This window comes from Musa acuminata, chromosome BXJ2-3 (assembly GCF_036884655.1).
Source record: "Musa acuminata AAA Group cultivar baxijiao chromosome BXJ2-3, Cavendish_Baxijiao_AAA, whole genome shotgun sequence".
NCBI lineage: Eukaryota > Viridiplantae > Streptophyta > Magnoliopsida > Zingiberales > Musaceae > Musa > Musa acuminata.
The window spans coordinates 13,955,388-13,978,393 of NC_088340.1; the positions used below are offsets into that span (position 1 = coordinate 13,955,388).

Below are 23,006 nucleotides of genomic sequence, written 5' to 3' on the forward strand. Positions count from 1 at the left end.
CTTCAAGTCTTGAGTTGTAAAGAGAGGAGAGAAAGGTCCTGTAAGGGTTGTCTCCTTAGCCCATCAAAAGGAGTGAATCTGTAAAAGGGCAGTTGGCCTTCGCCTATTGAAGGAAGGCCTCTAGTTGACGTCGGTGACCTCGTCGGTGGAGGAAGCCAAAAGTGGAGTAGGTCAAGACTGACCGAACCACTCTAAATCTCTGGTTTGCGTTTATTTTGAGCACTTTGTCATTACTGCAAACCTCCTACATAGCTACTGCTCTCTGCGCCTTTACGAACAAGTTTCTAAGTGCTGATCTTTCCGAATCTACATTCAGACGTAAATCGGTGTTTTCATACATTACAATTTACGTTTACGTTTTGATTCTACAAAACTGTCTTCTGCGCTTTTACGAACGAAGTTTCTAAGTTCAGATCCCTTTAAAACTGCGTTTAGACGTAAACTGCGCAAACTGTGTTTAGACGTTAAACTGTGTTTTTGACGTAAACTGCGCAAACTGTGTTTAGGCGTAAAACTGTGTTTTAGACATAAACTACTTTTAAACGTAAAACTACGTTTAGACGTAAAACTGCGTTTAGACGCAAACTGCGTTTAGACGTAAAACTACGTTTAGACGTAAAACTGTGTTTAGACGTAAAACTGCGTTTAGACGCAAACTGCACTGCGCTTAGACGCAATCTGATCTTAGACGCAAACTGCGCTTAGACGCAAACTGCGCTTAGACGCAATCTGCATTTAGATGCAAACTGCGTAAACTACGCTTAGACGCAAACTGTGTTTAGACATAAACTACACTTAATCATAAGTATTCTTAGAATCGGCTCTTGCATCAAAATAGTTTTTATCAAACGAACGCAGCTTTCGTTTTTAATCGCTGAAAGATTTCCGCTGCACTAATTCACCCCCCCCCCCCTCTTAGTGCTCTCGATCCTAACAATTTAATCTTAGATTCTATTAATGATTATTTAGAAAAGTATCTTGCCTCTTTCCCAGAGCTCATCATTTGTAAAATGCTTAAGAAGAATCTTTACTTTTTAAAATGATACAAGTATTCTCATTAATGATTTTAATTTTTGAGTTTCCATCAAAATCCAATTAGACTTGTCAAAATCATTTTGATGTCAAACTGAATTGATTATTTTTTAAAAAATATTTATAATATTTTTGACTTAACCGAATTGATTATAATATTTTTGAGTAGATTTATAGTATTTTTTAACCATAATATTATTTAAAAAATATTATCACTCGATCTTAATTAATTCAAATTCTTATAAATATTAATTATTAATCTTATTATATCTATTAAATATCTATAAAATATTTTTATTTAATAGTTGTTAAATATTTTAAATAAAAATTAAAATATTTTGACATATTATAAAATAAATAATATAATATTTGTTTTATTACCTTTTTACCCTTTATAAAAAATTATTTTGATACTTTAAACATTAGTATAATGATGGTATATTAGACTCAGTGACTAAAGGTTGAAGATTTAAATTCTTATCAATGTTCTGAATATGTTAGATACCTTAGTTCCCAAAGACTTTGTTAGATCATGCTAAAGTCCTATAATCAAATTTCATCTTTATCACATATCATTTATAAAAAATATTTATTTTATTTATTAAAAAGAATGATAATAAAAAATAATCATGAATATTTTTAAATTGAGTTATAATATATTATCGTTAATTATTATTAGAATTTAAACGAATTTGTTAGAAAATTATGAAGGTCTTGACATATTTCAAAAAATGGTGATAAAAATTTAATTTACTTCACTATCTTAAAATTTTAAAAATACATAATATTTATAATTATTTATTATAAAGAAATGATAGTAAAAATAATGAGGAATTATTATCTGATTATAGTGTTTTTTATTCAGTAATTAAAAATACTACAACTCTATTAAAAAATATTATAAATCAAAAACACTATAACTCTACTTAAAGAACACTGGAATTACTGAATTAATTTAGCTGAAGCTGGATTTTGATAGGTATGGTGATTTTTTTACAAAGAGAATAAGTGGTCTTTGTGAACTCTAGAAATGAGGGACATGATTTGATGATAAAAAAACACAAAACCTGGTGCTTTCTAGGAAATCATTATATATAGGACTATATTTTTCTTGTTAGAATAAAAAGCAACACAAAAAAGTCAACGAGTATAAACAATAGGTTTTTTATTCTTTTTAACTTTCTGAATACGTGGATGCTTGCTATAAGTTCATAAATATACATATCCTCGAAAACAAAGTCCATAGAATTTTACGACCGTACCAAATCGATCTTTCTTCGTGGAAATCGCACTTACTGGTACAATCGAGAAATAAATTCCGTATTTAATCATGGAAATAATTGCAAGTCATTTTATATAAATAATAAACATTATAAAAAACATAATCATTTCTTAGTGACCAAGAACAAGAGAAAATGAACCTCAAACATCAATAATAAATATCCCTCCTAAGCTAATGAAATTCACATTTGCCTCTTTAAATAATTTACCATATATATTCCTGGAATTTTAAAATAATAATATTATTAAAATTCTTATTGGCACTAATACTCTTTCAAAAAAACCTTGAGAAACATGAGGGGTTAAACAATAGGTAAAAATAATAAAGTTCATTTTAACATTGATATATAAAAGATTGAAATATTTGGAGGGATATAGATATGTTATTTTCATACTTGTACAACATAGACAACTAAATGGAAACATGCGTTTTAGTGTTGGCATCATCCTGACCGATGGTAATTGCACACTGACATAGTGGGTTCTATTTAGAGGTGCCCACCTAGAAGCCTATATGATGATTGCAAAATGGCAAAAAATAAGTTAGTGGCCATTATATGTGCCAACACTTGCAACGGAAGTCTTAAACCAAAGGGGAGGCATAGGGGACTGGTAACGAACTGGCGCCATTATTCGGTACAAAAGGCTCTCCACTTTGGACCCTCCCTTTTTCTATCAGAGTGATCGAAGTGTGCCACAGGAAGACTCCCACTCTCCTTTTCCTCCTCCCTCAACCAAACACATCCCCAAAAGTCCAAGCCCTTCTTCCTCGCGGAGAACTGCCGTAGGAATCGATGGAACGTCCACTGTTGTCCGCTCGAGCTGAAGCTTTCCCGGCTGGCCTTCGGGTGCTGGTTGTTGATGACGATCCCACCTGGTTAAAAATTCTTGAGAAGATGCTCAGGAAGTGCTCCTATGAAGGTAGTTTCGTCCCATCTTTCAAGCTTCTTCTTATGCATTTCTCTCTCTCTCTCTCTCTCGCTTGATAAAAAGTGCGTTTATGATTGGCTTTAAATGTGAGTTTTCTTTGCTATTAGCGGTGTTTGCAGTGGTGAAAGCCTGCTCCTTTTTTTGATGTATATATGTGAAATTTTTTTTTTTATATTTTAGTGATTTCTAGGTTCACTTTTCCTGTTCTTGAATTTGTGCACGGTAAGGGTATGACAGAATTTCATTGACAACGAACACTTTGAAGTGAATTTGAGTTGATAGTGGCTTCTAACTTCCTCTAGCTGATATAACAAGTGTGATTGGATGTCAACTTGTTCCAAACATAGTTTCTCTCGTCTTGATAAGATCCTAATTTGGGAACCCAAAGAGGCTGCTAGAAAACTGCACTTGTGGTTGTTCTATTCCTGATTTTTGTATGCAGAAAAGATGCTTTTTTCAGTCCCAGAGCATCATTGCTTTATTACCAAAGCATTTCTCTGTAATTTTCATTATAATTTGTTTCTAATAAACCTAACAACTAGAAAGATTTTTTATTTTTTTGTCACGATATGCTACTTTTTGTGATTACCTGTGCAGGTTCATGCTTGACTAAAATTTTGGATCCCTAACAAAACAATAAATATGCTATAGTCTTATGATCGATCGGAACATGAAATACTCTCAAGTGACAAGAATTAGATATCATGAAATGATCTCCATGTCATATGCCTCTTCACTTAGAGTAGCTCAAGTTTCTTCAATAGCTTTGGTTCTCAAAATCACTTCATAGCAACTGTGTGATTGAGGTCTGCCAAACAGCATTATGAATCATGACAGTTCACCAACAAGGAAGAAAATATTTTGTTTTTCTTCTTCCACATTCTCAGCAAAGGCTTTGGTCATGAATGACTGAAGCTGCTGATCAGATTCAATTCCTTTACCACCAGTTTGTGTCTCCTCGACAAGGTTAGTCTTTTGAGGAAGCTGACATGATTAAAGGTATTGAGGAAAACTAGGCACTTAAAAAGTTGCTTTGATATGTATGACTGGTGATTTGTTGTAATTAATGCTTGAAGGTCTTTTAATTTCTGAATCATGAGAATTTTTCAAGCAAGCTATAATAATTTTTGCCAACGTATATGCATCTAAGATAAATTCATTTTGCAAAGCCACCAAACCAGGATCCCATAGTTGCTGCTGCTGTTATCACCGTAGTTGGAGGAACAGCAATTTATTTAAAGAGGACCTTTAAATAATTATTTAAAGAGTAACAGCAATTTATTCAGTCTTTCTTGCCTATTATGGATTTGCAGATTTACTAGATCACATATAATTATTTAGCTAGAATCCTCTTTTAGGGCACTGTATTCATACTTCGGGTAGGAAAATAGTACCCAAGATAGTTTCTTCAAATTGACTGTGGCTCCTGGAAAGAAAGTTGTACTTGCAGTGGAACATCCTTACCCCATTGAATAAGCTAGCAGAAAACTAGATAAATTTTGCATTAGTGTTGAACGAGAAAGAAATACATACAGTTCTAAAATATGCTGATAATTTTGGAACGCAATTATGAGCTTCCATGGACAGATGTTCTTATGATATATAGGCAAATTAAGAGTTTGAACATCCGATACTGTAACAAATGCATTACATTGCATCAAAATTAACATATAGGAAGTTTAAGAATTCTTGCCAGAAAACAGACTTCTTGGCTGTACATTCCAGCAGAAAGCCTTTAGTTTTTATTGCTTTTGACTCCATTACTGAATTTTTATTTTTTATTTTTTAACTCAGATATTTGATTTTACTGCAAATCATTGGTATTCATCATAAAATACACTCTTAGAGAAGCTTTTTGGTCCAATTTCCTTTGGTCATGTTAGTCCTCATTGGGAACAGGATTATGCATCTTCCTCTGATGTAGATTTTCTATATTGGAATCATGTTTTTGATTTATAACATGATTTGTACCTTGTTCTCATCAATAAGTTTCAGTACATCATTCTCTTTTGTTTAAAAATAGTGTATTACTATAATGGTGGAAATGTTAATTACTAACGTTACAGGTTTTCCAAATATTTTTTTTTCTTGTGCAAAGCAGTTACTACATGCAGTTTAGCAACTGATGCTCTGAGCATGCTTCGTGAACGAAAAGATAAATTTGACATTGTAATCAGTGATGTCAATATGCCTGACATGGATGGCTTCAAGCTTCTTGAGCATGTTGGACTTGAAATGGATTTGCCTGTAATAAGTTAGTTATTCATATCCACAGCCTCTATTTTCCACTTTTATAAGCCATAATGGGAGCTCAGAGTGTATTATTCCATAAACCCTTGCAGTGATGTCTATTGATGGGGAGACAAGTAGGGTGATGAAAGGTGTTCAACATGGCGCTTGTGACTATCTTCTTAAGCCTGTCAGAATGAAGGAGCTAAAGAATATATGGCAACATGTTTACAGGAAGAAAATGCATGAGTTGAAAGAAATACAAACTCATTACAACAATGAGGATATCAACATTCTAAGATACGGATCTGAAGATCTTGATGACAGAAATTTGACAGATGGAATAACCAACATCAGCTCTGCGAGGAAAAGGAAGGATGTAGACTATAAAGAATTTGGTGATCAAGAGTTCGGTGATTCTTCTAGGCTTAAGAAAGCAAGAGTTGTTTGGTCTGTGGATCTTCATCAGAAATTTGTGAATGCTGTAAATCAGATTGGACTTGACAGTGAGTATGAGCTAATAGCTTCATGCATTTTCTGTCTACTACTATTTTCATAGCACCTATTCTTCTCATGATTCCTTTTAGGTTCTTTCTGCTGTATGACACTTCTGTGATTGTGTTCTGGCAGAGGTTGGGCCAAAGAAGATACTTGACTTGATGAATGTCCCTGGGCTAACAAGAGAAAATGTTGCCAGCCATCTTCAGGTAGCTTGTTTCACCATGAGTTTTCCTAGATTAACAGGAGTGTAGTCTGGTTAAATGCATTAGATAGCAGAGTTCCTTTTCATACCTGTTTTCCTTTTCCTCACTTCATGTATAGGATCTCTGATACGATCTTGCGTCAATGTCTTGTTGACTAGCATAAGTATCTTCATTATTTACCCTTAATTTCAAATTCTTCCAGTCTCAACACGTCAGAAATACATGTATCCTTGCACCACAACAGGTGTAGAGATTCTAAAGTGACATCCTTTATGCAGAAGTATCGACTTTATTTGAGTAGACTACAAAAGCAGAGCGAAGATAGCACTTCAGGTGGAAATATGCCTTCTGATCTCGTAAACAATGACAATGTGGCAAATTTTGAGCTCACAAGCTCAACAAACATGCAACAATGTAGCGAACACACTAAATTTGTAGGGACAAGTGAGAATTTGGTTCAAGGGATTATTGATGATGCTCATGTCGGTGATATAAAGAAAATAGTGCCTGTGCAAGTGATTGAAGGTGAGAAAGGTCTGATCAGTGATATTCCCAGCTCGCAGAATGTCAACAGTGTCCCTCAGTTAAGTGCATTGTTTTCTTTCAAAGGCATGACACCAGGTGTTGAGGAAAAGGCACGCGAACCTACAACACCAAAGCACCAGACTTTGCATGATGGAGCTCCAAGGATGCAATTCATGCACTACCCAGGCCAAGGAAACTGCACCATGTTGGATGACTACTCGTATTTGTCGAGTTCTGATCAAGATCATCAGGTTTCTTTTAGTCTTTCTTCATCCTCCCCAGTCATCTCAACCACTGTCACTAACGAGAAGGATATGAAAGATCTGAGTGAAATGAAACCAGTCCCAACAGATCAAAGAAATGCCCACTTTGCTGTCATACCTCCAGTAGCATGCATGACTGGTTCAGTATCTCTTCAGATCAAGCATGGAATGGTACACTCTCAAGATGCTGGAGCAATTTGCAAATTAGATGGATCACCAAACACAAAAGGCTTTTCCACTGAACAGATAGACAACCAAGAATGTTTACCTCTAACATGCGAGTTCAGTCCTAAAAGTGAGGCAGAATTAGACTCATTGCCTGGTGATTTGCATCTATGTTCTATCCAAAAGTTTGGCTGCTTTGAGGATGTGGGTTTTGGTGGCGCAGAGAATTTTGAAGACATCATTTCAACACCAGATACTCAAGTTCAAAATGATTGGTACATCAGTTCCGAACTCAGCAGTGACTACTTGTATGAGACAGTGGATTATCCACTAATTGATGAATGCTTATTTGCGTAGTCACTCTTCAAACATTTTCTTTAGAAGATGCATGCTACTCTTATATCCATATTTAGTGCCGATGCTGGAGCATATGCAATATGGCAACAGATTCTGATGGAGCACTTTGGAAGCTGATGTGACTTAAATATTTGTGGTTAGGATGTACTTTGAAAGGAATCATAATAATGTATGTTTGAGAATTATGTAAAGGATGTTAAGAAACATGCTGCTGCACTAATGTTTTCCTATTGCACAGACAGTGAATGTTACTTTTTCTCTGTCGGTACACACGAAAAAGCCTTTAAACAAGTTAAATATTTAAATATTTATTACTTTGAGGCTTGTTACTCGGTTATTGATCTAAACAGCAGAAATCAGTACGTTTGGGATACTAAATCTGTGTACGAAGAAAAATAATAATAAGGAACCATGCGGGTAATTGTTAACATGTCTTTCCACAAGTCTGCATCATTCACCTTACAGCATGTGTAGGATGAGATTCAGACGAGGAAAATATGATGATCAGTGCCACATGTTTCCGGGAAAATATGATGATCCAAATGAACTGCAAGAGCATTGTGCTAGCAGGTATACTGCAGTTGATGCAAATCACATCTTTAAAGTGCAAAACAAATTAAAGTCGGATTATCTGCCAAATGGAAATAAGAACAACAATCAAACGTAGATGTGTATCATGATACAAACATGTGGTTGCCAACTTGTTTAAATGTGTAACATTTTCTGCAATTGTTCATGGCATTTTAAGTATATATATATATATATATATATATATATATATATATATATATATATATATATATATATATATATATATATATATATATATATATATATATATATATTCATATATGTATATATGATATACATGTATATTTATATATATATACATGTATATATATGTATATATATACATATACGTGTATATATATATATACACACATATATATATATACATATATATATATATATACACATATATACATATATATATATATATATATACATACATATACACATATATACATACATATATATATATATATATATATATATATATATACACACATATATACATACATATATATATATATATATATATTTATATATATATACACATACATATATATATATATATATATATATATATATATACACATACATATATATATATATATATATATATATATATATATATATATATATATGTACATACATATATGTATATATATATATATACATACATATATGTATATATATATATATACACACATACATATATATATATATATATATATATATATATATATATATATATATATATATATATATATATATATATATATATATATACACACATATATATATATATACACACATATATATATATATACACACATATATATATATATACACACATATGTATATACATATATACATATGTATATACATATATACATATATATATGTGTGTGTGTGTACGTGTGTGTTAGGACTCTACGTAGCCGATCCCTATTAAAGATCATGAAGAGGCCGGCTAAGGATAGGATTAATTTGGAGATTGCTTCTTAAAGAAGCATTAGAAGTTGGTTAGAAGTAGGACTCTTGAGTAGAAATCCTATTTACTGGAGGTTTGCCCAGAAGAATCAGTATATAATGGTTATGCTGATCGATAGGAGGTAGATTGTGTGGTTCATCAAATATATTTGAAAATTTAGCAAGCAAAGGAAGTAAGTTTGGATCTTCAAATTCCATTGGTTCTCCCTTAGTTTGCTGCTTAAGTTGTACCAAAATGCCGCTGCATGCTTTGTGCAAAACTTTCTCCATTCATTGTGTGCAAATTGTCGTTACGTCGCCCCCACATTTCCCGTGCATTATCACCTGTTTCCCCTTATTGTAGAATTTCATAATTAGTTTCATAAAATTTTAAAAAACATCACCTAATATCATCAGCCATTCGATGCCGAGCACAACCTCATAATCATCAAGAGGGAGGAGGAAGAAATCTACAATTATCTCTTGGTCCTGTAGTAATAGTTTCACCTGCGAGCACCTATGATCACACTTCAAAATTCATCCGTTCGTGACCTTAATATCAAACCTGCTACAATTCTTGATAGGTAAGGCCATCTGGACAGCAACCTTGTTGTTCATAAAATTACGAGTGCTCCCGGTGTCAATAAGAACAGTGAAAGGTTGTTGCTTCAGAAGTCCTCCCACTTTCATCGTTTGCGAGTTCGCGTAACCGGCAAGCGCATTCATTGTAATATCAATTGACTACTATTCTTCATCCAAAACCTCCTCCTCATGCTCCTAGATCTCCTCCTCCATGTCTTTAAGTGGTTCAATCAGTAGGAGGTGGCCCCTTTTGCATGATCGTGATTCCACAGCTCGTCGTAATGCCAACAAAGACCCTTTACTGATCGGTCACGTAGTTCTTCTCTTGTCAAATTTTTTGGCAGCAAAGGATGGATGGGAGTAGAAGGAGGTTTATATGCCACAGGCCTAGGAGAGGTTCTCATCCTCCAAGCATCTTGGTTGAGTCGTTCTTCTTGTATTCAGGCAAAAGAAATCACAGTTGTCACGGTACGGGGCTGCCGTGCCTTAACCTCCCCTTTTATCTCTGGCTTGAGTCCTTCGATGAATGTTCCTAACAATTGATAGTCAATCCTGTTAGGATCAAGAGCACTAAGAGAGGGGGGGGGGGGGGGGGTGAATTAGTGCAGCAGAAAACTTTCATCGATTTAAAACGACGTTCGTACGATAAAAATACTTTCGATGAAAAACTATTTCAAAAAGTTCTTCAACTTAAGATAAAGCGAAGTACAGTTGAAGAAAAGCAATGAAGGCAATTTACAGTTAAGATAAAGAGCAGAATGTAAATGCAAACCGAGATTTAGAGTAGTTTGGCCAATCTTGACCTATATCCACTTTTGGCTTCCTCATCCGACGAGGTCACCGACGTCCATTAAAGGCCTTTCTTCAATAGGTGAAGGCCAACCACCCTTTTATAGCTTTACTCCTTTTGATGGGCTTAGGAGGCAAACCTTATAGATTTCCACTCCTCTCTTGAATAATCAAAACTTAGAAGGAAAGATTGAGAAGAACTTCTAGCCTTTTACAATACTTTTAAGCTCTCAAATTCTCAGAATAAATGCAAACTTTCGGTCCCCTTTCATGCAGGAAAGGATGGGTTTATATAGGCCCCAAACTGGTTTGAATTTGGAGCTCAAAAGTGTCATTTCCAGGATTTTCGGGGTCCTGATGGTACCACCACCAGAACTGGGTGGTACTACCACCTGACACTGCTCGGAGACCGAGCTCAAGCGGTACCACCGCTTGGCATTCCTGGGAGACTGAGCTCCTAGGCGGTGCCACCGTCGGCCAGGAATTCTGGGTCCGAATGGGCTGATCCATTTGGCCCAATTTTGGTTTGTCAAGGACCCAATTGCCCCCAGATTAAGTTAATAGGATCATCTCCTATTTCTAACTTAATCTACATGCTAACTACATTATTTAAGACATTAATACTGCAACTTGCTTCGGTGCATCAATCGCTTCTTTCGGCGAGCTTCTAGTGAACTTCCGACGAACATCCGACGAATCCTCGGCGATGCTCCGGCGGACTTTCGGCAAACTCCTAGACTTGTGACGATCCACTTGGCGAGTTCCGACGAGCTTCTTTGGCAAGCTCCTGGACTTCTCGGATTTGTTCCCGCAGAACCTCCGACGACCGTCCGGACTTCCGTCGAACTCTCGAACCCCCAACGTGATCATGGTCTTGACTCCGGCGTAACTCTTGCTGCATGTCTTACTGCCATCGTAGTTAATCCTGCACATGTAAAATAAACTTCGATCTAGACAATTAATACTAAGCATTAATCATGTTTTCCGACATGTCATTGGTCCCTCAACGCTTCGTCCCATTCTTCGGCGCATCGTCCTCTTCTGCGGCCTATTGCCCAATCGGTCAGTTGACTCTGCAACTCCGATATCCTTGGTGCAATGTCCGCTCTTCTTGGCCCGATGCCCAAATCTACGGCCCGAAGCCTTCTATCGATATGTCGATTGATCCACCGGCCCGACGTCCAATCTTCTAACATGTTCCTCCGGCCCAACATGATTTTTCCTGCTTTAATTGTCTCTTCCTGATCGAAGCATCTTACGTCACTCAAAATGCAGATTAAAACATAAACACAATTATCAATTAGTTTCATCATCAAAATACGAGATTCAACAATCTCCTCCTTTTTGATGATGACAGAGTTAAACTTAACTCTCGAAGGTTAAACAAACTCCCCCTATCAATATGGCTTATTGATAGAAACTCATAGATTCAAAAATCCAAGTAACATGTCATGATCAAATCATGCATATCATCAACATACTTCTCCCCCTTTGTCATCAACAAAAAGGAGATGTTTCAACTCTTATGTGTTTGTGATATTAATTTTGCTAGTCATAGGTGCCCAACAAGCCAATCACGTGAGTGATGGCACGTGTGACTTGATATAGAATCTTTTTTGGTTATTATATTTTGGTATATATCACTTTATAACTATTGCATATATGCATATATATATTGTGATGTCCTTCGATTTATACAATGGGAATCAGATCGTGATGAGATCACGAAAATGAGATCGATTCACCTTTAAACACATATCCTAAATAATCTCGGTCATAGGTTACTCAAGAGGGATATCGTGATAACCGGACAGACTGGTGTGCTGTATACCCATCCATATGATGGATGCGGCGGGTCTCATAGCTGCTCGTGTAGGGACACTAGGGATACAGTATAGGTGCTCATTGGAGAATGAGTTCACTGATTGATCCGCTTACGGAATGCTAGATGGTTGATGATGCCTTATTGTCAGACAGCGATTCCGTAGTCCTAGTGGTATATCTGGTCCTTAGACTTGAGACACTAAGGATGTCCTGTATGAGTGCTCCACTCTTTTATACCAGACTTATAGGTTTGGCTATCCCAGATCTAGTACAGCTGGTCATTGGGAGTGGTAGTCGACCTTACGAAGGCTATTGAGTGTCAATAGAGGATCATCCACTCTCGGCGTCATGAGTGTTGAATCTCAGATTTTGATGATGAAGTCAATTATCATTTGTTATTTAATCCATATGTTGAGATAAGTGTGCAGGATTAACTACGATGAAAGTAAGACATGCATTAGGAGTTGCGCTGGAGTCAAGACTATGATCACATTGGGAGTTCAAGAGTTCGACAGAAGTCCGGACGGTCGTCGGAGGTTCTACGGGAACAAATATGAGAAGTCCAGGAGCTTGTCAAAAGAAGCTTGTCAGAACTCGCTAAGTGGATTGTCGCAAGTCCAGGAGTTTGCCGGAAGTCCACAGGAGATTCACAGAGGGTTCATCGGATAATCGATGGAAGTTCGTCGGAAGCTCGCCGAAAGAAGCGATTGACGCACCGGGGCAAGTTGCAGTAAATGTCTTAAGAAAAATCATAGTTAGCACGATGATTAAGTTAGAAATGGGAGGTGATCCCATTAACTTAATCTTGGGGCAATTGGGCCCTTGAAAGACCCAAATTGGGCCGAATGGATCAGCCCATTCGGACCCAAGAGAGATGGCATATGCCGGAAACCAAGAGGGCCACTCTATTACACGTCCACCCATGTTCAATAGGACGGACTACACCTAGTGGAAGACCCGAATGAGGATCTTTCTTATTTCAATGGATTTTGAACTTTAGAATCTTGTCAAAAATGGATTTTCGAAGTCTTCTCTTCCAATGATCGATTGGAATGAATTGGAGAAGAAAACTTTCACTCTTAATGCAAAGGCTATGAATGCCTTATTTTGTGCGCTTGATAAAAATGAGTTCAATCGTGTTTCGGTTTGTAAAATCGCATTTGATATTTGGCATACACTCGAAGTGACTCACGAAGGCACAAGTAGAGTGAAAGAGTCAAAAATCAATCTTTTGATACATTATTTTGAACTTTTCTGAATGAAACCGAGCGAGACTATTGGCGACATGTACACCCGTTTCACGGATGTCGTCAATGGTCTAAAAGGACTTGGCAAAAGTTTTTCAGATTTTGAGCTTGTAAATAAGATTCTAAGATCCCTTCCTAAGAGTTGGGACTCTAAGTCACTGCTATTCAAGAGGCTAAAGATTTAAACAACTTCCCTCTTGAAGAACTAATCGGGTCATTAATGACCCATGAAATGACTTGCAAGGCTCATGAAGAGCAAGAAGATATCCTTCCAAAGAACAGGAAGGATATGACACTTAGAACTTTAGATGACCACTTGAGAGAAAACTCAAGTGATGAGGACTGTGACGATGACTTGGTACTTCTAATAAGGAAATTCAATAAATTCATTAAAAGAAACAAGTTTAAAAGTGACACAAAAAATGAACTTGAACCCAAAAAGGACCAAGTTATTTGTTACGAGTGCAAAAAGCTGGGACACTACAAAAGTGATTGTCCCCAAGCCAAGAAGAGAACATCAAAGAAGAAGGCGCTCAAAGCAACGTGGGATGACTCGAGCGCGTCCGAAGAAGAGGAGTCCAACACCGAGCAAGTTGCTTATTACGCCTTAATGGCCATCGGAGAAGAGAGAAATACACCATCACAAGCTAGGAGCAAGAGATGGTACCTTGATAGTGGATGCTCAAGGCATATGACCGAAGATCCATCTCAATTCTCTAAGCTCACTAGCATAGACGAAGGCTATGTCACCTTCGGAGACAACAACAAGGGTAAAATCATTGGCAAATGAATCATAGGTAATAAATCCAACTTCTTTATTGAAGATATTTTGTTAGTTGATGGTTTAAAACATAATCTTTTGAGCATTAGTCAATTATATGATAAAGGATATATCGTCAAATTCAAATCTAATGCTTGCATCATTGAAAAACCACACAAAACATATCTATGATTGCATTAAAACAGAATAACGTATACACCATTGACATCAATGATCTTTGCAATGAAATGTGTTTCTCGGTTTTGAATGAGGATTCTAGGCTTTAGCATAGGAGATTAGGTCATGCTAGCATGAAACTAATCACTCAAATATCATCCAAAGAACTTGTACGAGGAATTCCTCATATCAAGTTCATCAAAGATAATGTGTGTGATGCTTGTCAATTAGGAAAACAAATTAAGGGTAGTTTCAAATCTAAGAATCAAATAAGCACCTATAGGCCCTTACAATTGATCCATATGGACTTGTTCGGACCAATCTCTACATCAAGCCTAGGAGATAGCAAATACGTCTTCGTCATTGTAGATGACTATAGTAGATACACATGGACTTATTTCTTGAAACACAAAAATAAATGCTTTAGATATTTCACTAAATTTTGTAAACTTGTTCAAAATGAAAAGGGTTTTATGATTTCATCAATTTGAAGTGATCATGGTGGTGAATTTCAAAACCGTGATTTTCAAGAATTTTGTGAATTTAATGGATACAACCACAACTTCTCTACTCCAAGAAATCCTCAACAAAATGGAGTAGTAGAAAGAAAGAATAGAAATTTACAAGAAATGACAAGAACCATGTTGAATGAATATAGCCTACCCAAATATTTTTGGGCCGAAGCCGTAAACACTACATGCTATATTTTGAATAGAGTTCTAGTAAGACCCTTACTCACCAAAACTCCCTATGAGTTGTGGAATAATAAAAAACCCAATATTTCATATTTTAAAGTTTTTGGGTGTAAGTGTTTTATCTTGAATGAAAAAGATGCCTTAGGAAAATTTGATGCTAAATCCGATGAAGGAATTTTTCTTGGTTATTCTTCGGTTTCTAAAGCTTTTCGTATCTTCAATAAAAGAAATTTAATTATAGAAGAATCCATTCATGTTGTTTTCAATGAGATTTCTGAAATTAAGAAAAATGATTTTGATGATGATATTAATTTCGATTCTTTGAATTTAAATGAAACCCCCTCTCCAACTAGCAACTTGGATACATCCACTTCCGAAACACCCTTACCCAAGGATTGGAAGTATGTAGATACTCATCCTAAGGAGCTAATCCTAGGAGACACATCTAAGGGGATTCAAACACGTTCTTCTCTTAAAAATATTTGTGCCAACGTCGCTTTTCTCTCCCAAATTGAACCTAAATGTATTGATGAAGCCATGAAAGATGATTCATGGATTATCGCAATGCAAGATGAGTTAAATCAATTTGAGAGAAATAAGGTGTGGAATCTTGTTCCTAGGCCAAATGACCATTTAGTTATTGGTACTAAATGGGTCTTTAGAAACAAGCAAGATTAATCTGGTATCATGGTTAGAAACAAGGCTATATTAATGGCCAAAGGTTTTAACCTGTTAGGATCAAGAGCACTAAGAGGGGGGGGGGGGTGAATTAGTGCAGCGAAAATCTTTCGACGATTAAAACCGAAAGCTGCGTTCGTTTGATAAAAACAATTTCGATGTAAAAGCCGATTCTAAGATTACTTTAACTTAAGATTAAGCGAGATGACGTTAAAGTAGATCTATGAAGGCAGTTTGCAGTTTATGATGGAAATCAGAATGCAGGCGCAAACTGAAAAGCGACGTTCGTACGATAAAACCAGTTTACGTCTAAATGCCGATTCTGAAGATACTAAACTTTGAGATATGTTTTATAAATGCGCAGAAGGCAGTTTGCAGTTATGATTAAAGTCTAAACGTAAACGTAAACTGAAATATGATGATCGTACGAAAAAGCCGATTTACGTCTAAACGCAGATTCGGAAAGCTCTGAACTTAGAAACTCGTTTGTTAAAAGCGCAGAGGGCAGTAAGCTATTAAGAAGGTTTGCAGTAAAGATAAAATGCTCAAAGTAAATGCAAACCGAGATTTAGAGTGGTTCGGTCAATCTTGACCTACTCCACTTTTGGCTTCCTCCACCGACGAGGACACCGACGTCAACTAGAGGTCTTCCTTCAATAGGCGAAGGCCAACCATCCTTTTACAGTTTCACTCCTTTTGACGGGCTTAGGAGACAACCCTTACAGAAATTTCTCTCATCTCTTTACAACTCAGAACTTGGAAGAAAAGAGGAAGGAGAACTTTTGGCCTTTACAACAATTTTGAGCTCTAAAAATCACTGAAAATTATCAAGATTTCGGGTAAGTTATTTTTTTTCAGTGTTGAATGGGTGGGGTATTTATAGGCCCCAACCCAGTTCAAATTTGGAGCTCAAAACTGTCAATTCCCGGAATTCCGGGATCAGGCGGTTGCACCTCCTGACTGGGGCGGTTGCACCGCCTGGCAGAGCTCGAAGACTGAGCCTCTGGGCGGTGCCACCTCTGTCAGGGGTGGTTGCACCTCTCTGCCAGAGCTCGAAGACCGAGCTCAGGTGGTTGCACCTCCTGACTGGGGCGGTTGCACCGCTTGGCAGAGCTCGAAACTTGAGCTCAAGCGGTGCCACCTCTTGTCAGGAGAGGTTGCACCGCCCAGTCTCGCTCGGAGACTGAGCCCAGGCGGTTGCACCTCCTGGCTGGGGCGGTTGCACCGCCCAGTCTCCGTGGGAGACTTAGCCCAGGCGGTGCTACCTCTTGGCTTGGGCGGTTGCACCTCCCACAACAACCAGGGTCCGAATGGGTTGATCCATTCGGCCCAATTTGGGTTTTTCAGGGGCCCAATTGTCCCAAGATTAAGCTAATGGGATCACCTCCCATTTTCAACTTAATCATTAGTGCTAACTACGATAAATCCTAAGACAATTTCTGCAGCTTGCTCTGGTGCGTCAATCGCTTCTTCCGTCGAGTTTCCGGCGAACTTCCGTCGATCATCCGATGAACCCTCGGTGATGCTCCTGCGGACTTCCGGCAAACTCCTGGACTTGCGATGATCCACTTGGCGAGTTCCGACGAGCTTCTTTGGCAAGCTTTTGGACTTCTCGGATTTGTTCCCGCAGAACCTCCGACGACTATCCGAACTTCCGTCGAGCTCTCAAACTCCCAACGTGATCATTGTCATGACTCCGGCGCAACTCCTGCTACATGTCTTACTTTCATCATAGTTAATCCTGCACACTCAAAATAAAAACTTTGATCGAGACAATTAATCCTAAGCAATTAACCAAGTTGTCCGGCATGTCATTGGTTCCTCTACGCTTCGTCCGATTCTTCGGCGCATCGTCCTTTCCTGCAGCCTATTACCCAATCGGCCAGTTGACTCCGCAACTCCGATATCCTTGGCACAATACCCGCTCTTCTTGGCCTGATGCCCGAGTCCACGGCCCGAAGCCTTCTATCGATACGTCGACCGATCCACCGACCCGATGTCCAATCTTCTGACATGTTCCTCCGGCACAACATGATTTTCCTGCTTTAATTGTCTCATCCTGATCGAAGCATCTTGCGTCACTCAAAACGTAGATTAAATCATAAACATATATCAAGTAGTTTCATCATCAAAATACGAGATTCAATATAACCAAGAAGAAGGTATCGATTACGAAGAAACCTTCGCTCCTCTGACTAGATTAGAAGTCATAAGGATGCTCCTTGCCTATGCTAGTAATAATAATTTTAAGTTGTTTCAAATGGATGTTAAAAGTGCTTTTCTTAATGGCTTTATTTATGAAGAAGTTTATGTTGAACAACCTCCCGGATTTGAAAATAATAGCCTCCCTAATAATGTATTTAAATTAACTAAAGCTCTCTATGGTTTAAAACAAGCCCCAAGGGCTTGGTATGATAGACTTAGTACTTTTCTTTTTAAAAATAATTTCATAAAAGGCAAGGTCGATACTACATTGTTTATCAAAAAATTTGAAAATAATTTTCTCATTATTCAGATTTATGTTGATGATATTATCTTCGGTTCTACGAATGAATCTCTTTGTGAATCTTTTGCTGAAACCATGAGTCTCGAATTTGAAATGAGTTTGATGGGAGAATTAACCTTTTTCTTAGGCTTACAAATTAAGCAACTAAGTAATGACATCTTTATTAGTCAAACTAAATATGCTTTAGATCTGCTGAAAAGATTTAATATGGATAGCTCAAAAGCTATTAACACTCCTATGAGCACCTCCACTAAGTTAGAAGTTAATGAAAGTGGAGAAAGCTTCGATCAAAAAACTTATAGGGGTAGGATAAGAAGTTTACTTTACCTCACTGCAACTAGACCAGACATCATGTTCAATGTAGGACTTCGTGCTAAGTTTCAATCGAACCCTAAGATATCTCATCTCAAAGCGGTTAAAAGAATATTTAGATATCTTAAAGGTACCACAAATCTAGGATTATGGTATCCAAAATCCGAGAATTTTGAGTTAATTGCTTATGTTGATGCGGATTTTGCTGGGTATAGACTAGATAGAAAAAGCACATCAGAAACATGTCAATTTTTGGGACATTCCCTTGTTTCCTGGTCATATAAGAAACAAAACTCGGTTGCACTATCAACAATCGAAGCTGAGTATATTGCAGCTAGTGCATGCTGTGCACAAGTTGTGTGGATGAAAAACACCTTAGAAGATTATAAAGTTCATCTTAAAAATATTCCCATTAAGTGTGATAACACAAGTGCAATATGTTTAACAAAGAATTTCATTCAACACTCAAGAACAAAACATACTGATATTAGACATCACTTTATACAAGATCATGTCACTAATCATGATGTAATCATAGAGTTTATAGATACTAAGCATCAACTAGCTGATATTTTTACAAAACCACTAAGTGAAGAACAATTTGATTTCATTAGAAGAGAATTAAGAATGTTGATGTGTCCGAATGCATAAACTTGTTAAAATTATTTTCGGACTTTATAATTGAATGATCAAATCACTTGATTGCCATTACATGCCTAAAATAACATGTTGGAAATTAATACAAAAATTTTCATAACAATGAGCATGTTTTGTCTTCATGATTGTATTTGAAAATCTATAGTATAGTCTTGTCCGAATGCATGAAAGTGTTAATTTCATTTTCGGATTCTCTTAACTAGTGGTATCCTAACAATCGGATTTTCTCGTTACATTATTCTCTTCCGAACTTAATAAGCATATGTCATATCAAGTTTGATTCTCATTATTAATTTTTGACATATGAAATCAACTAGCAAATACATCTCTCATACACTTATTATGTGAAAAATATTTTTTGAGAAATGGATTTGATGAAATGATTCTTGCTTGTAAATTCCTTCTTGAAATATGGATGATAGTGTTTTTACTTGCAAGGATTTGTTTCACATACATATCTTGATCCTTGTAAAAATGAAGTGTGATTTAATCTCTCATCGATTTTAACTTCATTCAAAGTAAACTCACAAATAGCTGGTATCACAAATAGCCTTCCTCCTTCATGCAAAAAGATAATAACAAATAAAAAGGAAGAAGTATTTAAAACTATCTCCATGTCATGTTTTCCTTAAGATGTTTGCATAATCGGTATCCTATCACTCACTATTGGAAAATGACATAAACCTAGTTATGGCATGAATAATTACCGTACTTATGCTTAAAATTTGCTTATATCGTTCTCCTTTTTGTTGATGACAAAGGGGGAGAAATATATGAATTGATACTATGAGTGCCATATTTGAATGAGAAATATATGAATTAATGCTATGAGTGTCATATTTGCACTATGTTATTGCCATATCATGATAAAATATCAAGAACTTGCATAGCAACTTTACTTGTTGATATCTTGCCATGTGATGTGACGATTGCTAAACACTTGAAATGTTTGCTTTACGTTAAGATATCAAAAGCTTAAATTGTAAATTTACATGTTGATATCTTATGTTGAACTGCCACCATCATTCATATTTGAAATGTAAAACTTGAGAATGGATGTTGATAGGGGTAAAAACAAATAGGGCGCAACATACCGGATTTGACATAACACCGCCCGCTGTCAGCCTCGACCGGACGGCACACTACCCCAACAGACGAACATTAATGTCAGCGTGACGCGCACCCTCGCTAGCCATACCCAGACCACGCACGCCCGGATGAGGCAGGGGAAGGCGTCAACCAAGGCTCGCCATACCCCGCGGTGACTCAACTCGACCGTCCACGCAACGCCCACTTCGACAACGGACGGGGTCAGGTGCACGGCCCTGCCCCGGCAAGATGGCGTGTTTTGTAACATCGAACTCACCTATAAGTACCCTCGGGCTTCAAGCGGGCAAAGTAAGCAGACAAGCACGCGATTTTCCCCAAAAACTCCCCTCTACACCACTAACTTGACCATTGGAGGGGTAGGGCCGAATCACCGACCCGACCTTAGTGCAGGTACTCGGTTGAAGCCGACCCAACCCGGCAACGCGGAGCATCCCAGCCTTATTCCCCGTGATCGGCCGCCCCGAGATCCCGAGTCTTGCAGTCTCTCCTGATCCTAGTCGTTCAGACCCCTGAACCAGCCGCGTCGACCCCCAGGTCATGGCTAAAAAAGTTACTTACTGTAACAGATTGGCGCTAGAAGGAGGGCCTCCGAATGTCAAACGATCAGCAAGTCCACTTTGGCGAGCCCCCAGCCGTTGGGCTCCCCACCCCGGGGGAACACCCCCCGCACAATGAAGCCCGCGACGAACGCCCCGCAGCGGCGTCAGAACGTTACTGGCGATTGTTCAATGACCCAGGTTTGTCACCTCCCAACGGCGCCCCCACTGACCCGTCGCCAGTATCTCCAGAGGCCTTTCATGACCCCACTCACCAAGTCCGAGCCCTGACGAGCATGGTGCAGACCATCATCCCGATTATCTCACAGCGAACCCCTCCGCGCGTGGCTCACCCTTCACAGCAACAGGAAACCCTCATCCGAGCTCACATGCCCCTCTCCGGGCTCCCTGGCTCACCCCAGAACCCGATGGCTCGGCCCGGGAGCCGGGAGGCGGAAGATACGGTGAGCCGCCCCGAGCGCGAGGCTCCGTCCGCCGATTCTACAAATGCCCTACGAGCCCAGCTGCGCCTCATCAGTCAAAGACTTGACGAAGTACAACAGGAGGTCCGTAAGTCCAAGGGAGACCACGGAGTGGACAGACAGCAAGGATCCCCGTTCACCCCCGAGATCCAAGATCAGGCGATCCTGTCACACTTCCGCCTGCCCTCGTTGGATGCATATGACGGCACCGTTGACCCAGCGGACCACGTGGCCACCTTTCGCACCCAAATGGCGCTATACGGGACCTCCGACGCTTTGATGTGCAGGGCGTTCCCGACAACCCTACGGGGTCCGGCCCGCGCGTGGTACAGCGGTCTGAAGGCCGGGACCATCGCCTCCTTCGACCAACTCGCCAGAGACTTCGAGCTTAGTTTCCTGGCTTACGCTCGACCGAAACCATCCGTAGCATTACTCCTCGGGCTCAACCAGAGGGAGGACGAGCCCCTCTCCCATTTTGTGAACCGCTTTACGACTCAAATTCGTGGACTATCGGACGCTCACCCCTCTCTACTGATGCAGGCATTCATGACAGGCCTGCGGCCTTCTCGGTTCTTCTGGTCTCTCGTGGAGCGACCCCCTGCCGCGGTTCCCGAAATGATTCAGCGTGCTGGCCAGTTCATCGCCGCGGAGACATGGATGGCCGGGAAGCGGGAAGAACACAAAAAAGTCAAGACGGAGCCACCCCGACAACAGCAGCCCTCCGCCTCCTGTCGCAGGTTGGATAGATCCGACCCGAGGTCTCCTCTCCCCGTCTTGAGTTCTTCGCAGATGGAAATACTTCTCCATGAGAAGGGGAAGGGATTACTCAAGGAGCCCCACCCGATGAGGAGCCCGCGAGAGCTCGCGGACCGCTCGAAATACTGCCGTTTCCATCGGCAGCATGGGCACGACACTGAGCAGTGCCGTGAGCTAAAAAGGCAGATCGAGGAGCTCATCCACCGAGGGCATCTCAGCCACTACCTTCCACCGGTCAAGGAGCCGTCACCTCACCCGGAAGGCCCCGTCGAATGACACATCGACGTGATAGCCGGGGGCCCCGCAGCAGGGGGGCTCCGCGTCGGGCAGAAAGGCGTATGCCCGGGCCGCTCCCGACGAAGCCTCGGGACACGAGCCCGAGCCCGAGATTACCTTCCCGATCGGAGCTGCCGAGCGACCTGACCACGACGACGCCCTGGTAATATCGGCCAGGATAGCCAACGCGCAGGTGAGAAGGATCATGGTCGACACGGGAAGCTCGGCCGATATACTTTACTTTGACGCCTTCCAGAAGCTCGGCTTAGCCAAGGAAAGCTTACGCCCAATCGGCTCAGCGCTCACCGGGTTCACAGGAGATTCAATATCACCTTTGGGGACCATCACTTTGCCTTTAACCCTGGGCATCCCGCCAAGGTCAAAAACGGTGATGACCACCTTTTTGGTGGTCGACCTTCTTACGGCCTACAATGCCATACTGGGACGGCCGAACCTCAATAAAATCAGAGCCGTTGTCTCGACCTACTATCAAACCATTAAGTTCCCGACTCACGCTAGGGTCGGAGAAGTCAGCGGAAGCCCCCGAGAGTCCAAGCGGTGCTACCTAACCGCCGTTTCACTACACAAGAGAACCAG

General features: G+C 39.2%; 1 protein-coding gene across 2 annotated transcripts; it reads left to right on the top strand.

Annotated features, from left to right (window-relative positions):
- Window positions 1-2,895: 2,895 nt before the first annotated feature.
- On the top strand, window positions 2,896-7,714 carry LOC135607472 (two-component response regulator ORR26-like). 2 transcript variants are annotated; one of them, XM_065099330.1, is made up of 5 exons: window positions 2,896-3,234; window positions 5,345-5,497; window positions 5,586-5,978; window positions 6,103-6,179; window positions 6,455-7,708. In XM_065099330.1, the coding sequence occupies exons 1-5, from the start codon at window positions 3,108-3,110 to the stop codon at window positions 7,484-7,486; spliced, it is 1,782 nt and encodes a 593-aa protein (XP_064955402.1). In that variant the 5' UTR covers window positions 2,896-3,107; the 3' UTR covers window positions 7,487-7,708. The 2 variants fall into 2 exon arrangements, with proteins under 2 accessions (XP_064955402.1, XP_064955403.1); XM_065099331.1 differs by lacking the exon at window positions 5,345-5,497 and having other exon boundaries at window positions 6,455-7,714.
- Window positions 7,715-23,006: the final 15,292 nt, after the last annotated feature.

Bases quoted from the DNA above. Each gene is read 5' to 3' on its own strand.
- LOC135607472 (XM_065099330.1), top strand. From the start codon at position 3,108: ATGGAACGTCCACTGTTGTCCGCTCGAGCTGAAGCTTTCCCGGCTGGC. The intron at 3,235-5,344 runs GTAGTTTCGTCC...TGTGCAAAGCAG, and splicing joins CAGGAAGTGCTCCTATGAAG to TTACTACATGCAGTTTAGCA. The intron at 5,979-6,102 runs GTGAGTATGAGC...GTGTTCTGGCAG, and splicing joins AAATCAGATTGGACTTGACA to AGGTTGGGCCAAAGAAGATA.